The sequence below is a fragment of the Chamaea fasciata genome, unplaced genomic scaffold (assembly GCF_029207755.1).
Source record: "Chamaea fasciata isolate MVZ Bird 193981 ecotype frontalis unplaced genomic scaffold, bChaFas1.0.hap1 SCAF_12, whole genome shotgun sequence".
Lineage (NCBI taxonomy): Eukaryota > Metazoa > Chordata > Aves > Passeriformes > Sylviidae > Chamaea > Chamaea fasciata.
The window spans coordinates 18744812-18762635 of record NW_027094097.1 but is presented as its reverse complement, the minus strand read 5'-3'; the positions used below and the strand labels follow the sequence as shown (position 1 = coordinate 18762635).

The following is a 17824-nucleotide window of genomic DNA, read 5'->3' as shown; positions in this document are numbered from 1 at the left end:
ATTCCTAGAACAGCTCTTAGTTCTCTAGTCATATTTGTGCTCTCCAATTTTTGGAGTTTATAATTTCTGTCCTACTTAAAATGAGCAGCTGAAGGAATATTTTTATAGAGTAAAGTGAATTTCAACAACATAGATAAAGAGTTCTTAATTTTAAGAAGTTATCTCAAAATCGTATCTGAATTGATAGGTAGCATCTTGATATTAAATTTAAACTTAGGATGGTTAAATTATATATTTGAAGGCACTGGAAGTGTGTATTTGAGACAAACCCATGCCACACAAGCAAGACAATAGTGCTCCTTTCTAAGCACTTTCACTTCTGTAGAAGACAAGAGGTGCCCTGTTATCACTCCACACAGCTGAACACGGCGGGGAGATTTTGCTGTGTACTCAGTTATTATGACAAATTTGGGCTGCAAGCAGGGCACGGGCCTGAGCAGTGCTGAGAACTGAAAAGCAGCTCAAAAAGTTCTGTGGTGGATTTTCTTTCATAGGCAACCTAGAAACCATGGTTGGAAGTTAACTTTTCTAAAGACCATTCTCTATCTCACAGAAAAAATAAATCAGGAAAGACTATCTTAAAAGGTCAGATAAGATGATCACAGTGGTCTCTTAGATTTTTCTCTCTCTTTTTTTTTTTTGTATTCTGCACATATGTAACTCTGAAAAATTAAAGAGCAACAAATATATTCAGAAATGCTTTTTGTGATGAAATGCGTGAAACTATTTGGATAACATTTTTATAATAGAAAAAATACAAAAGTTCACAGAGATTCTGTACTTTACTAGAAGCATTTTTTCCTATGCAAAAGCTCAAGCCCAAAGGCAATTTCAGCAACAAGTTTATAAACATTCTTAGGTATGTCTTCACCTCTTAACTTGAAGAAGTCCAATGTGAGTCAGTATACATCATGTTTTATTAAATAAAACATTCTATTACACTTCTTTACCCTGTGTGTTTATATATATAAAATGGCTCAATTTAAAAAAAGTGAGTGGGGAGAAATACAAATTAACGTTTTACAGATTACCCATGCACAAATGTACATTCAAATTTTAACACTTTTCCCAACCCAAATAATTATTCTTTATATTTCCAAATAGCAAATTGAATCTTAATGTCTACTATGTTTTAATTAAACTTCCAGGTAGAAACATTTGTTAAAAATCCAAATTTAATTTAGCTGTAGCACTTCACAAAAGCAACGCTCATTTCCTAAGCAAATTTTTGATGTATAGATCTCTTGTGTACATTTAATGCTGCTTCTCATAAACACTGCTGTACTTTCCCATTCATGCACTGCATCATCTCCTGCTCATACATCCTATCACGCCTTTGGACTTTCAGTATTTTCACTGGCTACTTTCTTGAAGAAATATGCACCGGTTTAATTCCAGGGGACATTTAAACTTTTTCTAATTAAACTGGTGTAACCTATATTTAATGCATTTTAAAAGTGGTTTCTTTTGATTCAGCATAAACTTGCTCCTAAAGGACAATCAGGAAAAACTACCCTGAATAAAAATGTAACCTCCTTGGAGAGGAGACAGAGCAGCCAGGAGCAGTTTGGTCTTGTGACTCCAGCGAGTGGAACACGGTAGGACTGAGCAGATGGAGAGAGGAGCTGAGCCAGCCCCCCACTCCTTCCCATCAGTGCATGGAGCAATTTAATGTCCTTATTCACTCAGGCACCTTTTCCAGGTTTTTGGAAAACCCTGAGACATCACAAAATGTAGAATGCTTCAGCATTTCAGACCACAGAGCAGCAGCTCCAGTGCATCCCAGTTTGCAGACACTGGTGCTGTTGCAGCCCAGCAGAAAGAGATCCGGAATCCAAGCTGCTGCCTGCTCTCGGGATCACAAATCCATGGCTATCCCTTGTGTGTTATCCATACGGGAAAATGTTTTTACTTGGAGGGTCCTATCGAAGAGGCTGTCCTGCCATTAGTTAAAAACCCGATGATTTAGGACCACTGTCTTCCTCTTAAAAGTTGTTTCAGAGTGCGTGAGGAAGTGCTGGTGGGAAAAGGGCACACAGAAGTGCAGTAACAAAAGTGTTAGCAACAAAATTAACTACCTTAAATTTCCCGCGAGGATGCCGAGGGAACAGCACGCTAGGGCAGCTGCTCTGGCGACGCAAAGAGCCTTATTTTCGTTTTCCGAATCTTCTGCCAACAGCGTCCCCGTCAGGAAATTGTATCACTGCAGCCACGCAGGTCTGGCTAGAGCAGTGGCTTTGGACACCACTAACTGCAAAGCAGAGCAGAGCAACCGTGAGCTGGGGCAGGGACAGCTCCCTCCGCTGCACACCCCGCGGAGGGGCCGGGGGGGTTCGCTCGCTTCTCCCCGGGACACGGACGCCCCGGGGCAGGGAGGCTGCTCCACACTCCGCATCCGTCCCTACGGCGCCACCCTGCACCCACTGCTGCCCCGCGGCTTCCCGAGGGGCACGCCGCCCTCTCCCGGGGGGGTTGCGCCCGCTCGGGCGGTCCCGGTCCCGGGCGCGCTCCCGCCCGGGCGGTCTCGGTGCTGGTGCCGGTCCCGGGCGCGCTCCCGCCCGGCCGGTCCCGGTGCTGGTGCTGGTGCCGGTCCCGGTGCTGGTGCCGGTCCCGGGCGCGCTCCCGCCCGGCCGGTCCCGGTGCTGGTCCCGGGCGCGCTCCCGCCCGGGCGCTCGGGCGGTCCCGCCCCGGGGCGGGGCGGAGGCCCCTCCCATGGTGCCCCGCGCGCGGCAGAGCCCCGCGCATGCGCACAGCGCCGCCGGCTCCCAGCTCAGCGCAAGATGGCGGCGGGCGCGTCGGACCCGCTGGAGGAGATGCTGCTCTTCTCCGAGGAGGTGGACGAGAAAGCGCTCAGCGACCTGGTGGGATCCCTGGAATCGCAGCTGGCCGGCGGCCGCGGCCCCGCCGAGGCGCCCCCGCCCAGGACCTCCGCCCCGTCCCAGCAGCCGCAGCCGCAGCAGGGGAGCCTGGCGGGGGGCAGCAGCCCCGGCCGGCAGCAGCACGGCCGTCCCCCTCCCGCGCCCGGGGCAGGGGAGGCGGCGGGGCGCCCCGGCAGCGCGGGGAGCCGAACCCCCGCCCAGGGGCCTCTCCCGTCCCCGTCTCCTCCGGCGGCGGCGGCAGCGGCGGCTGGGAGGGGAGCGAGTGTAAACAGTAGTAGTGTGCAGCAATCACATGGAGCGGCTCCCGGCGGCGGCAGCCCCGCCGCTCCCGCCCCGCCGCAGCCCACCGCCCCTGCCCAGCCTGTCAACAACCATGTGGCCGCTGCAGCCGCCGCCGCGCGGGACGCGGGGAGCCCCGGCCCCAGCCCGCCCGCCGCCGACGGCGCGCCCGGGGCCGCGGGGGCCGGCGGGACCCCGGCGGGGGGCGGCGGAGCGGCGGGAGCGGCCGAGGGCGCCGCCGCTGCCCCCGCGCCGCGCCCCGGCGAGGCGGCGCCCAACGGGGAGGGCGCGGGGTCCCGGGCGGCCGCGGTGCCGCCCGTCAGCGGGCACGGCGGGGCCGCCGCCGCTCAGCCCCAGCCCGCGCCCGGCGCCTCCGCCAGCCCCGCGCCCGCACCGCCGGCCCCGGGCTCGGCCCCGCCGGCCCCCGCCGCCCCCGCCGCGCCCAAGCCCGCGGTCACCGCCAAGGCGGGCGCTGCCCTGCCCGCCGCCCCCCAGGCCGTGTCGCCGCGGCCGGCGCTGGGCGCTGCCCCCCGGATCGTGGCCCCGCAGCTGATCGTGCGGCCGCCGCCGCAGACCACCATCCAGCTGCCCCCCGGCTTCACCATCCCGCCCGGTAAGTGCTGCGCGGCGCTCCCGGCACCGCCGCTCGCTCTAACCTTCTCTCGGCTGCGGGGGCTTTCCTCTCCCCCGGAGCTGTCGTGCCCCCGCTGCTCGGCGTGCTGGAAAGCAAAGAAGAGGCACCTGTCTGAGGGCACCGTGTGACGAGCAGGCTGCCGCTAATTAGGGTGTAACTGGTCCGGCTAATGCGGAGTAATTGCAGATGATGTTGGGTGAGTTACTGGGTTCGTCCTGGGGAGAGCGGCAGTCACGGTGAGTTACCCTGTGAGGGTGTACTTGGACACCGGATAAAAAGCTGGAGTGGTAGCTAAGAATAACTTTATATGTGTTTTAAAGGACTTTTTCTTCTGCTTTACACTTGATAGTCCTGAAAAGTTTTTCTCCTTGAAAGAATGTTTTTTGTTGTGAACCAGGTGGTATATGTGTGTAATCTAAAATTTATAGTTTCAGTAATTGTGATAATGTTGTTTTGTGAGGGTAGTCTTCACATGACCAGATTTTATTTCCACTTCTGAAGCAATTATGTCCTCTTTGTACGCCTCTAAGTTTCTTAACTTTATTTACTAAGAATTTAAGTTCAGCAAGGTTGCTAGCTACCAAACCAGCATCCCCTCATCCTCATGGTCCCTCTTCTTAGCCTGTCTATTATTTCATCTGAAGAGTCCTGTGGTCCCCTACTTAGATTTTCATGTTGCAAAAACTTGGGTGTCTTCATGTCTCCTTGAATTAGGAGCTGATTTAACATTTAAGCTAGTTCTCTTTTTTTTTTTCTGTTAATAGCATGTTGAGATGTGGACCTGTTGATGTAGTCTGAAATAATTTAGTTCTTCCAACTTATTTCTTGAAATACTTGATATTTGTTAGTTAAAGAGAGCAGCAATGTGATGGTGTAGATGTTTGCTTCTGAGTGGACTTTTAGTAGTTGTGTATTTGGCCCTAGTTTATGAAAAATCCTCCTGAGTCTGATGCTCCAAACAGATAAATCTTAGTGGTTTCATGAAGACCCAACTAATTCCAAACAGATAATTTGCTGTTCAGATGGTGTGCCTTCAGCCTTTGCCTCCCTTTGTTAATCTGTTGAAGATTACTCCATGCAGATGGTAATGTGCATTGTAACTTTGCACACAATTTCTGGAGTTCATTGTGTCAACACTTTGATCTGTTACTTTCAAACAGAAGAGGGAAAACTTGAGCCTTGAAAACAGTCTGATCCAGGATTTAGAAAATGTTACGGAAATAATACTCCAGAAAGTTTTAATTCAAGTTTGGTTTTATTACAAGATAGTTGGAAATCTATTGAATTTGCATAAGCCTGAAGATAGTATGTTCTACAAGGAAGTTATTCAGAAAATACAATGTTATTTTTGAGTTTTCAACTTGGTGGATCATTTATAATTCATCTGAAACTCCCCTGTAGCAAACTTCTATACAAAACAGAAATTTTTGAGAACAGGTTAGTTTAGCAGATAATGCTCATAAGTTGTGTATTTCATCTCTATGTGGCTGACAGGAAGGTAAAATTAATCTCATCATTTAACTGGATTCTAACTCATACTGGCTGCTCAGTAACAGGAATTTGTAGTCCTCCAAACTGAATTAAAATATAATGTTAACACATGAGCATTTATTACTTTATAGTAGTAATTGTGTCTGCAACTTTGATTGAGACTGTGTGGCACGTGTTGTAATTCATTTGTCCTTTCCACTGAGTTTTTTCTCTATTCAGAATTAGGTTTGGAAAATGGACAGATAAATTAAGAACACACCTGTGAATCTGTGTAATGCAGATAGAACATGTATTTTTTAATGTGTAGTAGGCATCATCCTGTGAGGATTTTTATGTAAGGTTCACAACATAATCAGGGAAGTGATAACCCGTTTGGCCAGTTGGCATATTGGGGTGTCCAGATGGTTCAGGAATGGCATATACCAAATATGTCATCTGCTTGCAGGATGTTCTGCTAATATAAACTGTGAAGCTTGGTGCTTAAGTGGCTAATGGACCTTAAAAGTTACCTTTTAGATGAGTTTTTAATGAGTTTCTTTCAACTTTTTAATTTTTAAATTACTTTTGGCTTTGAAAGACAGTTATTATTACAGCTTTTGGATGTGCTCCTTGCTGTAGCTCTGTATGCCTGTTACCTTAGACTTTGATTTCCATGAATCTTTAGTTTTTAGTGGCAGAAATTTGCTTTCTGTTTGTGTTTGTAGCAGGAAAGGTTGGCTGGGAGCACCCAGCTCTGGGAGTGAGGGCTTTTATGTGTGCTGCAGTTCTCTCACGTGTTCATCCCACAATTGGGATTTGGTTTTTCCATGTCAGACTGAAAGAAAGACTTTCTTGCTATAGGGTTCTGAAATTTGTTATAATAGTGTTTGAATTTCTTTATCCTCAGGCTATGTTACAAACGGCGTCCCTTTAGCAAGGTGTTGGGTTTTTCCCTGGGAAGTTAACAATTAGAAGTGGATGAAAGCTTTTACCTTTAGAATTGGATAAAAGATTTTGCCTTATTCATTTTCCTTTGAAAAGTTAAAAAAGTACATGAAGCAGTTCACACATAGAGATAAGTCATGAAACAGTATCTACTGACCGTGTTATCAGCAGACTAAAAGTGACTTCAGAGGTTTTTAGTTTTTGGTTCTCTAGTAGTTGTACAGAAGATGTTTTTCTGTTTTTTTGACCTGTTGTATCCAATCTAGGTTAAATTATTAAAATGCTTTGTGGAACTAACTTGGAAATTCTTTTTAATAATCTGTCTGAAGAACTGCTTCTTAGTTCTGAGTGAACTATAGGAAGAGCATTACATGCTTTGCAGTGACCTTGAGTGTGTGAAACTCCAGAATCCATGGACCAACTTAGCCATTGTTTCCCCTTTTCCAACCTGCTGACTACAAAACTTTGGGCACAGGTTGATGGCAATGGCTCTGTTGTGTAGAAGACCTCTATTTGTGAGGTGTTTTACGAGAAAATAATCTGAAAAGAATTATCATTTACCTCCAGAAAGTGTTAGAAAACACTTGCCAATTTTCTAAAATTGCTGCGCTGTATCATTGTATGCTGAGGAGTTGTGTTGGTTCTCTGGGCCTGACAGTGTTTGTTGTTGATGTTTAAACCTCAGGTAGTGCCTCCCCAAGTGGTGATGGTGGGTACCAAATAAATTAATCTGTTAATGCTCAATGTTAAGTAAATCTCAAACATTGTATACTCAGAAGTGTGTCTGGTCCCTGGTATGCATGTACTGAATTGTGTTCCCAGCAGCTGTGTTGTCCTTAGAGTTTACTTTTAATGAATATTTATTTCTAATTTTGTTCTCCTGACCCTGACTACACTGCTAGAAACCCCTGTCCCCCAAACACTCAAGTGGCTGCTTTTTTCATCACTGCTTTGCATAAACTGCAGATACTTAAATTCCAAATTGAGTTGGGTCTGCTGGTGGGGGCTCCTTTTCTTCTTTGAAATAAAATCTCACGTTACATGGGAATCAGAAAAAGGTACAGTACAGAGAATAATGTGCAGTGCTGTATGTGAGTTTTACTCTGCATTCTGTGGTTAGGTAGCTGTTCTGTTGCTCCTGCTGTGATTTGCTGTGCAGTGACTGTTCCTTGCTCTCGCTAGGGATGGTGCTGGTGCGCACGGACGCTGGACAGCTGGTGATGGTGCCCCAGCAGGCCCTGGCACAGGCTCAGATGCAGGCTCAGGTGCAGACACAGGGACAGGGTCCTGCCAACATGTCCCCCAGGCTTTCTGTGCCCACAACTGGCCCTGTTTTTCGCCTGTCAACAGCTCAGGTATGTCCGGATTGATTTCGCTTGGGTGCATTATGTCTTACACATTATTGCCTTGTATTTCTGTAACTGTGCTTTCTTCCCTTTCTTTGTTGTGAAAACAGGAAATACTTATTCAAATGTAGTTTATTTTATGAGGCCTAGGATGGTTTGGTTTTTTTTTAATTTTAGGAAAAAGTTTTCTTTAGAGTTTCCTAGGACTGTGTTCAGACCGGGATGATTGTAGGCTACAAAGCTCAGTCTTAGTCTGGACTGTGTATCACTGGTTTAGTGAGTGTCCCTTGCTGCTCTTGAATCAGCAATACTGTGATATCCCAGGATAGCTAATTTCACTGGACATTAGAAAAGAGAAAGCAAATCACATTCTATCCAAGGATTTGCAATAGTTTTTAAATAACTTTAAATTTACTTTATTCAAGAGAAGGATGTGATTCTTCTAATTTTCCTCTGTGTGCGATCTGTCTACACTGAAAGTTTTGCCTGTGTTGTGAGCACGTTTCTCTTTTCTAGGGATTGATAGGATAGAATGCTTTCCTGTCTCAAGCTCATCAGTGGAATGTGTTGATTTGAACTTGGAGCTTATATGTTTTCTGGGGTGAATGTGGGGGTGGTCTTGTGTTTTTTTGGTTTGGTTTTGGTGTTTTGTTTTTGTGTGTTTTTTTGTTGTTGTTGTTTTATTTATGGCTTTTTAAAGTTTTTTTTTGAAGGCTGCATTGGTTTAAAAGTTTGTAGAGAGGCAATTTAGCTTTGGGCCATTTAGGCCCAAAGGAGTGAACTATTTTACTGAAATGTGGAGGCAAACATCTTTGAATGTTAGTACAGGGCTGCTGTGCCATAGCAATAGGAGGCAGAGTTTAAGATAGTTTTGCCTAAGGTCTGTGCTTGCAGAAGAGCTAAGTAATTCTGTGTGGAAAGATGAAAAATGTGCCTTTACCGCTTTTTAATTGTTGTAGAAGTTGCTTGAAATAAGTTTAACAGGTATTTCCCAATATTTATCATTTCATTACTTTCCCTTTATATGCTTTATGTATCGCACTGTATTTATAGTCTGAAAGATTCTTAAGTTTAATTCAAAACTGAAAACAATGATAAACATTTCAGAAGAGAAGGAAGCTGGAATAAATTTGGAGAATTAAAAATAGTAACAATGGGGCAATCTATAAACCCCAGAGTAGTCAAGGATTATGTAAGTTTTAGAAGTGAGTGTACCTCAGTGTCAGGAAAGACAAATGAAAGCCTGGAAAAACTTTATGCTCTCAAAAGGTAAGTGAAGTATTGGATGAAATTTGTTAAAGAGCTCTTTGCAGAAAAGGCAACCTCATTAATGTTAAATTTGTGCTTTGTGGAAGAATAAGTCTTGTAGAAACGTTCAAAGAGAAATGTATTCCAGGAAAACTAAGCACAGAGATAAGCCTGTGTTCAGTTACAGATTTTTTTTTTACTAGTTTGATGACAACAGAATTGCCAATTCCTGAAATTGTCCATCTCTCTTTGGTTGTTGGCTTTCTTTGCAAATAAGTGCAGTCACTTCTTTAGTAATTACTACAAGCAGAGGACTCATGAGACAAGTGTGTAGTGTAAATGCAAAACAGGTGTGTGGTGGGACTGTACCAAGAAAAGGATCTGAGTTTTAGCTATTTTTCTTCCGTACTGTTAGGTTTTTATGTGGCCAGCATACTGAATTTAAATTCAACATAGAAGCACTCTAACAGGTATTAACAAATTGTTTGTAATTTGAAGACTTCTGAGGAGTAACCTTTACTGCACATGGAATCTAAGGAAGTGTGCAGAAATGTAGGTCCTCTGCTTGGCTCTGGGTTCAGTGTGGGGATAAAGTTTTGGATCCTAAAGTCAGCCTTAAGATGTGTGCACAGCAAATTTTGATCATGTTGATGTCAGGCAGCTGTTCTCTACTTTTATGAAGCAGTTAATGTTGCAGAAGAAGTATAGTCCTACTTGATGGATTTATATAAAAATACACCTGTCAGGAATACTGCATGTTCAGGTGTTTGTAGAGTCAGCTGAAATCTGGAGGAGTTCAGCTATTAGAAAGTTGTGTTCGTTTTTGTACAGGGTTCTGCCCAGATGAATACCCCAGTGCACTGCCGAGGATCCTCACACTGCCTAGTGCTAACACACTTGGAATAGAGGAGGCCAGCAAGGCCTTAGGAATGATCAATATCTTGCAAGATGGGAAAGTTTGATTATTTTAGTGTAGGGGGATTAGAATTTTGATATCGTAGCTTGTCAGGAGTCATCTCCTTTGAAAATCTTACTGGTGTCTCCCCAAACTGTACAAATCATTTCTGTATTTGTTGTAATTAACAGGGTTAAGAAATAATGAATATTGCCCTTGGGAAATTTACTGAACTTTCCTGACTCTGCATTAGATCTTCAGAGACTTCTTTCATTGTGACATGCATTTCATATGTTTGATACATTTGACCTTAGAATATTACTTAAAAATTGTGGTTGACAGCCTTTTAAAACAAGATTGTAAAGATATAAATTCTAAAGGTTTATCTAATCAGAACTAGACACGAGAGACTTTTATTTGATTAGGTGGATGGTTTATAACCAGAGACTGTTCATTGGTTTTCTAGATGAAATGTTCAACAGTAAAATATTATGCTAAGGTTTTAGAAATGTCAGGTATTTGTTTGAGTAGTCAGTATAATTAATCAATTCTCAGGGATCAAGTTCTAAAATAAAGGAAATTGTGTGCACTGAAAAATAATTTTTTCAGGGAGTTTTTAATGAAGCTGTTTTCTTTCAGGATCTCTTTCTGGTGGTCAGAAATCTGAATTCAGTGAATTAAAATTTCCAGAAAAAGTTTAAAATTAATCAAAAATAATGTCTTAGGTTTTTATGTGTATAGAATATGAATATTCAAGAGTCATGGTGTCAACTGTGACTGAAACACAGGCAAATTCTGGTGCCATTAGCTCAAGACAGACAGAATATAAACATTAATTGCCTGAATCCTGCCAAGTGTTTTGTGAGATGGATGAACATGGCAGGCTATGGAGTTTTAACCTTTTTTTCTGATATTAGTGGGATGGTTGCTATTTTACTGTGCAGAGCTCAACTTAATTACTGTATCTTTATTCAGTTATTTTAAGATAGCTTTATTTGGATTAAAATGCAGAGTGCTTTAAATTTGTAGAGCTTAGCATTGTATTTTAGTCACTGAGTTTTACCCTTCTTTTACCTATGTAGAAAGTCAACAAAGGTGGAAATTTGCAGTCTGCCTTAAGGATTCTGGGAAATAATATCTTATGAAGATATGATCTTATGAAGAATGTATCAGAAAAAGTCATGGCTTTCATACTTTATGGCTATTATGGTTCTGTTCTGCAGATTGTCCTAATTTTTAGCCTGTGTCAGGTGTCACAAGGTACTCAGCCAAGTGATTGTTTTCAGTGTCTATTTGTTTATACATTTTAAATAATTATTGTGATGAGAAGGTGTGTTGTGATCCTTACAGCGAGATGTAAAATACAGGATATTAAATAACATGCCAAAGGAATTGCAAAGCTGGCAGTTACTTTTGGCAACTTATTAAGAAGTGTAGAAAGTGCTAACTGGAGAACATAAAAAAGGATTTGTACTTACTCTTTTTTAAAACTAGAAGGAGTGTCTGAAAAACTACCAAGTGTTCATCTAAATTTGAAGGCTCTTTGGTTCTCTCCCCTTGACAACTGTATAATTTCTCCACCCTCAAAAAAGGAAGGAAAAATAAGGCAGTGTTTTAAATGTTCTGAGATGATATCGACATAGGGAGCTGTTCAGATTCTAAACCACTTCTGCAACCTCGGTACTACAGCAAGATTTTTCTTGCCAGACTCAGGATGGTCATTTGCCCTCAGATATTTTGGAGGAAAATGAGCCAGGTTTTCCCTGAAAATTCCTCTAGCTTCAGCAGGTGGGCTGTTATCCAGGACAGCATGTGAGGAAGGAGCCAGCTTTCTCTGGGAACAATGGAAGCTGCTGGGATAAGGAAAGTGTAACAGTTTGCCCTGAGGAATTCATGTAAGGGCTTAAGTAAAGGCTTTCCTTAAAGACACGGGCTCTACCCTTACATGTTCTGTTGCTGAAGGTTCAGAAGCGAAGTATCTGTATACAGTAGTACTTACCCTTGGAGGGAATTGATAGAGCCACCCCTCTTCCCTTCCCAGGTTTAAAAAAGGATGGATTTGGATTGCAGTGCCAAACACAAGAGTTCAGAAAGACTGAGATCCATAATTTCCTGTTGATCTGCATTGCTGTGTCCTGTGGGTGTGCAGTGAATTCCAGTCCTTCCATGATGAATGCTTCAGCTGGGCAGTCAAGGCACATGATTGAGTTGCACAGCAGACTTAAATCTGACGTTTCTTATTCTTTGGCTGCTTGGATTTGCTGTTCAAGTTGTTTGACTTCTGTGGTTTATAGTATCTTTGTCTTGTTTTTTGCAGCTTTCCGGAGTAGAGGCAGATGTACAGCTTTGGGTACACTTTTGTGTTAGATTCTTGGGAGAAGAGAGGCAAATCCATTTTGGAAGGAAGACTTGGGTTCTTCTTGACTCTTAGGTGGGGTAATCTTTGATTAGACATTTAGTTATGCTCCTCTTAATTGCTGCTGTGTAAAGCATGAATGAATTCTGCTGGTTTCCATTCTTAGTGGGGTTCTGGAAACCTGGGCATGGGATAAGCATTTAGCCTGTAGGGAGGGGCTCAGCTGGGCTCAGTTTAAGGCCGAGCTGGACACATGTCCCAGAGGATGGACAGTCCTGCAGCACCACAGAGGAGCAGTGGAACACAGCCAGGCCAGAGAACCAGGACCTGAAAGGAACAGCAGTACAGAGAGCAGTGACTGAGACAAGTACCTGTAACAGAAAGATGTAGTTGATATTTTAATGAACTTTTCCATTTACAGTCTTTCTGGTATCTTTAAAATATTCTAGAAAAACATGATGTACCAAATAGCACTTTTAATTTAGTTCAAGTTATAAGATTGTATAGGATTGTGATGGGGATGTTAATGGTTGGTCTTACTGACCTTTGAGACCTTTTCCAGCCTAAATGAATCTACAATTTTGTGATATTACCCACTCCTAGCTGCAATTTTTCTCTGGAGTTCTGTTTTGAAAAAAGTTGCAAAATACTCGGGTATATTAAAAGTATTTTTCACATCAGTGCAGCTACAAGAGGCTTGTTTTGTTTTTGAATTGGTATCTCAGGGTTTGCAGGGAAATACTTGGTCTTCCCTGAGTATTATAATAATCTTTGGATGCATTAGAAGGTACAAGTTTGTTGTACTGTGAAAATGATAATGTGCTTCTTTTGAAAAACATGATTTGAATGTTTTTGACTTAGCTGTGCATGATTTTAATTTAACTATTTTCTCTTTGTGATTTTAGTTTCCTTTTACTTTTTGGTTGACATTAATTTTAGCTGAATATTAATGAACTTTTAATGTTGCCAAAATTTAATCAGCTTTAGAATATTAATTAAGGTACAGGATTTTTAGGAAACAAGCCATAATTTGTTGGAACTTAATTTGATCTTAGAAGAATTCTGCTCTGGATTCTTGTATTATGAGCAACTCAAACAGTGTGGGTTTGCTTGCACTACTGTATTCTTCGGAGATAATAAATAAATGCACAAGTCTTCTTCAACTGGTTATTAGATTGCATTAGATGTTTGCCTCCATATCTTGTTTTGAATCTTAGACTTGTGAAATTGTGAAAAATAGGGAGGTGCTGCCATCTAGTTTTCCTTTGCTGTGTTTCTTTTGTTTATGTGCAGTTTTCATTTGTACACTTAATGGCTTTGCATGCCTTTGATGTATTTTTTCACTGGCTTTCAGTATCTTAATACCCAGGTGGGCTTACATTCATAATCAAATAGCAAAAAAGTTGCTTATTTCAAATTATTTTTAGTTGCAATTACTTTATGTTAGTTACAAAATTAAAGTGCTGCTGTAAACTGAGAGTATAAAGTGAATATCATACAGGAAAGACCAATGTTAGCCTGGCCTGCAATATTTTATGTTGGAATATCTGTTGTTGGAACTTCAAAGTGGGTGAAAAAGTGTATATTGGTGTTTTCATGGGACTGCTGCTGAAAATGGATTTGGCTTCAGAGTTTACAAATGTTTTTGTTTTCGAGTTTGTTTCAAAATGTGTTTTTCATTATTAAGTTTTTTTGTATCTTTTTAGTGATCAGAAAAGGCACTTATGTGTGAAGTTTGATGGTTTAGTGTTTTGTTTTTATAGTCTAAACGGTCTGAAATTTTCATATATATATGTATTTTAGAAAATGACAGTTTTTTTCTAGCTTTTTTTTTTTCCCTTGCTTTAGGCATTTTTTGAACTTCTACTCTTTCGGAATTTGAAGTTTATATCATGAACTTTACTGTTTTGTTTTCTGTGTTTCAATACTCACTTTCTGTTAAGTTTCACTTTGTCATCTGTTTCTAAAATTTAAAAAAAAAAAAAGTTTTTTGAGGATGTGCCAAGTACTGCATCCCCTGCCCTGGCTGTGGCTGTGTTTTTGCTCTGAGCAGCAGCAAGAGCTCAGGCTGTGCCTTCACTTGTTGCTGAGGGCAGTCTGAGCTTGGCTGATGGCTCCCAAGCTGCTCTTCTGGCTAAAGCAGAGCCTTTCAAATCTGAGATTGGTCTGCTCATACATTTATGCCTGGGTTTTCAGCATTGTTTATATTTTTATGGCACCTTTGGTAATTTTTCTCACTCATTTATGATTACTGACTCTGGTTTTTCTTTCTGGTTTTCTGACAAATGATTGTTTTACTCTTTGCCAAAATTTTAAGCAAACAGATGAATATTTGTTGTTGCTAAGGTGCACTGCCATTATCATCAGATAAGCTACTCCATACTGTTTCTTTTGTATAGATGGATTTTTGGTTTCTTTGTAGTGCTCTGGAGAATACATTTGTGGTGGTAGGGCAGGTGGGTTGGGAGGTCAGAGAGAGTAAGATGTGCGGTCTTTACTGTGCTTTAACCACAAAACCTTTTTCCTTCTTTTCCTTTACGATGAGTGATTCCTTTCTGTATAAGCAGACAGTAGGTTTTCAGTACTTACAAGTGATACTGTTTACATTTTTGTAGCATTAACACAGCTCTAAACTTAGGAAACACTCAAATGTTATAAGGCTGTAAATTTCAACATGCAAAGATTAGGAAATGCTGTAAACGACGTTCCTGAGCACTGTCATAGTGTCTACCATGTGCATATGCATTATGCTGCTTGACCACATGCTGCTGTTATTTTTAATTTCTACAGTGTGTAGGCTGGACAGTCCTGATTAATGATAATTTATATAATTTTTTTTCCTCCACTTTTCAGTGGGTTGCTTCAGGCTTACTTGCTGCCTCCCTCTGCAGTGGGAATTAATAACCAAGCAGGTTTTTTTGTGAAGCTTATCCCTATAACAGTTTCCTCAACAATGGAGTTAAGGGGATTACTAGCCTCCTTTTGTAAGTAGGAAATGGAGCCTAATTGTCTCTATTTTAAATACTAAATGAAAAATGCTGGTTAATTTATTGTGTTCAGTTGCAGCCATGGCCAGTCCTGGTCACAAACTCCACATTGCAAGTTGGGGACTCTTAAATACATTGCATAAGAGTATTGATTACAGTGGATTATCTGTATTTGCAGGCAGCACTAAGCACTGGGGGCAGGAGTAGAATCCAGCTGAAGTGACAAAATTCAGCTGGTTTTTATTCACCAGATATTTTGGATGAAACCTAGTGATTGCAGGAGGACCAGCCACTTCACCAGAGCATGAGAAAGTACTTTGATAAGCATTTCCTTCAGCAGTAGGGGTTTTGGACAAAACTGAAGGTTTTCTCTTGTGGCCCCAAAGTCCTCTGCTTGTCCCGTGTAATTGCTCCCAGTGTCTTCCTGCCCTGTTATCCCCAAAGAGCCATTGTGCACACGAGGAACAGAGCAGCATCTCCCTGCCTTGGGTTCTGATGCTCCACTTGGTGACACTGTGGTGGCAGTGAAGGTTCTCACTGCTGTCTGACCTGTTAGAGATTCTGTTTCCAGTAATTTTCTGTAATTGCGTGAATGTCAGGCTTTTAAAGGGATAATACTTAGGGTCAGTTTCGCTGTATTTTTGCTGGGCTGAAAAGAAAAATCAAGTCTCTGATAAAAAGTTTCTCTGCATGTGACATTTAAGTGCCTGTTCATGTGAGCTGTCACCAGAGGAACTGAGAGGCAGTCATCAGTGTGTGAAGTTTCTCCATGAACTCTTCAGAAGTTTGTGTCGGGAAGCAGAGTTTGCTAATGGAGAGTGTTATGTTGGATTAATTGTAGTATGAGCTACAGCCACGCCTGGAGGAAAGGTATGTGGTAGTTACTGAAAAATTATGTGGTAGTTGACTCTGCCTGGACACCAGGTGCCCACCTGAGCCTCTCCATCCCTGTCCTCAGCTGGATGAGGAGAGAAAATGTAAGGAAAGACTCATGAGTCAGGATAGAGATCCTTCATCAGTTACTGACACAGCAAAACAGGCTTGACTGCGGGAAACTTAATTAATTACCAATCAAATATATAATTGAATTATGAGAAATAAAAAGTAAATCTTAAAACACCTTCTCCTCACCCCTCCTTTCTTCCTGGGTTTAACTTTACTCCCAGCTTTCTCCACCTCTCCCTGGAGTGGTGCAGGGGGCAGGGAATGGGGGCTGTGCTCGCTCGTCCCAGGTTGTCTCTGCTGCTCCTTCCTCCTCAGGGGAAGGGCTCTTCCCACTCTTCCTGTGTTCCAGTGTGGGGTCCCTCCCACAGGAGACAGTGGGTCCATGAGCTTCTCCAGCCTGGTCCTTTCCATGGGGCAGTCAGTCCTCCAGGAGCTGCTCCTGCTCCTTTCCCTGGGGCAGTCAGTCCTCCAGGAGCTGCTCCTGCTCCTTTCCCTGGGGCAGTCAGTCCTCCAGGAGCTGCTCCTGCTCCTTTCCCTGGGGCAGTCAGTCCTCCAGGAGCTGCTCCAGCCCGGCTCCCCTGCGGGCTGACGGCTCCTGCCAGCAAAGCTCTTCCAGCCTGGGCTCCTCTCTCCCCGGGCCCGCAGGTCCTGCCCGGAGCTGCTCCAGCGCGGGGTTCCCGGGCTCAGAGGCTCCTCCGGGCCCTGCTCCGCCGTGGGGCCCTGCGGGGGCTGCGGGGGGTCTCTGCTCCATCCCGGAGCCCGAGGGCTGCGGGGGCACGGCTGCCTCTCCCGGGGCTGCCCCCCGGCCGTGGGGCAGCTGGGCTGCAGCCCCTGGAGCAGCTCCTGCCCCTCCTGCCCCGCCCCGGGCCTTTGCGGAGCTGCTGCTCTCCCATCTCCTCCCTCCTCTCCCCCGGCTGCAGTTCCGCGGGGCTTTCCTGCCCTTCCCTGAGTGTTCCCCGGAGGCGCTGCCGCTGTCAGTGCTGGGCCCGGCCTTGGGCAGGGGCGGCTCCGTCCTGGAGCCGGCTGGAATTGGCTCTGCCGGGCACAGGGGGAGCTTCTGGCAGCTCCTCGCAGAGCCACCCCACCTCCAAAACCTGGCCGTGCCAGCTCCGTGCAAGTGAGCTCCCAGATTTGGCCTTTAGTTTGTGCTTCTGGCAGTGTCTGTGATCCCACTTCAGTCTTCTCTTTGTTAAACGCTACTGTTGATTGTTTGAGGCATCTCAGATGGCACTTTAGCATGGTCTCTTGAGTTTATAAGAAGTCTTCTAGATTAGTGATTAGAAATAAAATTGAATTTCATTTCAGATTTTGCAAATCTAAATCTTAGCTTAAAGATCTTATGAAAATTGAGTTTTGCATAACACTTAGTGGACCGTGTATTGGAAGATGTAAAGAGGTGTCACAATCTGTGTTGTGAGAAACTTGATTTTTATGTTAGTGTTTGTTCAAAATGCTGTTTTCTTCTTTTTGATTGATAGTGGCCAAGTTTATTGACAGGAATGATCATGAGAAATGTATGGAACTTACTTGTCAAAAGTGAGCTCTAGTGCAGAGCCTGTGCTGCTGGTACCTAGAGTGTTGGTCAGTAGTTGGTTCTACAGTACAAAATACAAATGTATCCCAAACCTGCTCCCAAGGATTTGCAAAGTAACCCTCTTGCAGTTTGACTTCATTTGATAAAGCTGTGAATATGCAATGCAATCTCTAAAATTGGTCCAGTCCTGCCTTGGCAGTGACAAATAGTTTTTGGCTGTTTTGCCTGTTTTCTCCATATTCAAGTGACTTGCTTTTTCGAATGCAACCTTGTGTATTCCTTGATGTACAGAGACAGCTTGTTCAT

The 17824-nt window shown here is 43.5% G+C and overlaps 1 protein-coding gene and 1 long non-coding RNA gene across 2 annotated transcripts in view; one reads left to right on the top strand and one right to left on the bottom strand.

Annotated features, from left to right (window-relative positions):
- Nucleotides 1-482: 482 nt before the first annotated feature.
- LOC136296077 (uncharacterized) lies at nt 483-3888 on the bottom strand. The gene is made up of 3 exons (XR_010722861.1): nt 3815-3888; nt 2079-2251; nt 483-1939 (listed from the first exon to the last, which is right to left on the bottom strand). It is a non-coding gene; the product is annotated as an uncharacterized lncRNA (long non-coding RNA).
- LOC136296075 (transcription initiation factor TFIID subunit 4-like) overlaps nt 2781-17824 on the top strand; it is a 148255-nt gene continuing 133211 nt past the window's right edge. The window contains exons 1-2 of the mRNA XM_066194898.1: nt 2781-3771; nt 7390-7562. Coding sequence (XP_066050995.1) covers nt 2781-3771; nt 7390-7562 — 1164 coding nt within the window. The remainder of the gene's footprint in view (nt 3772-7389; nt 7563-17824) is intronic.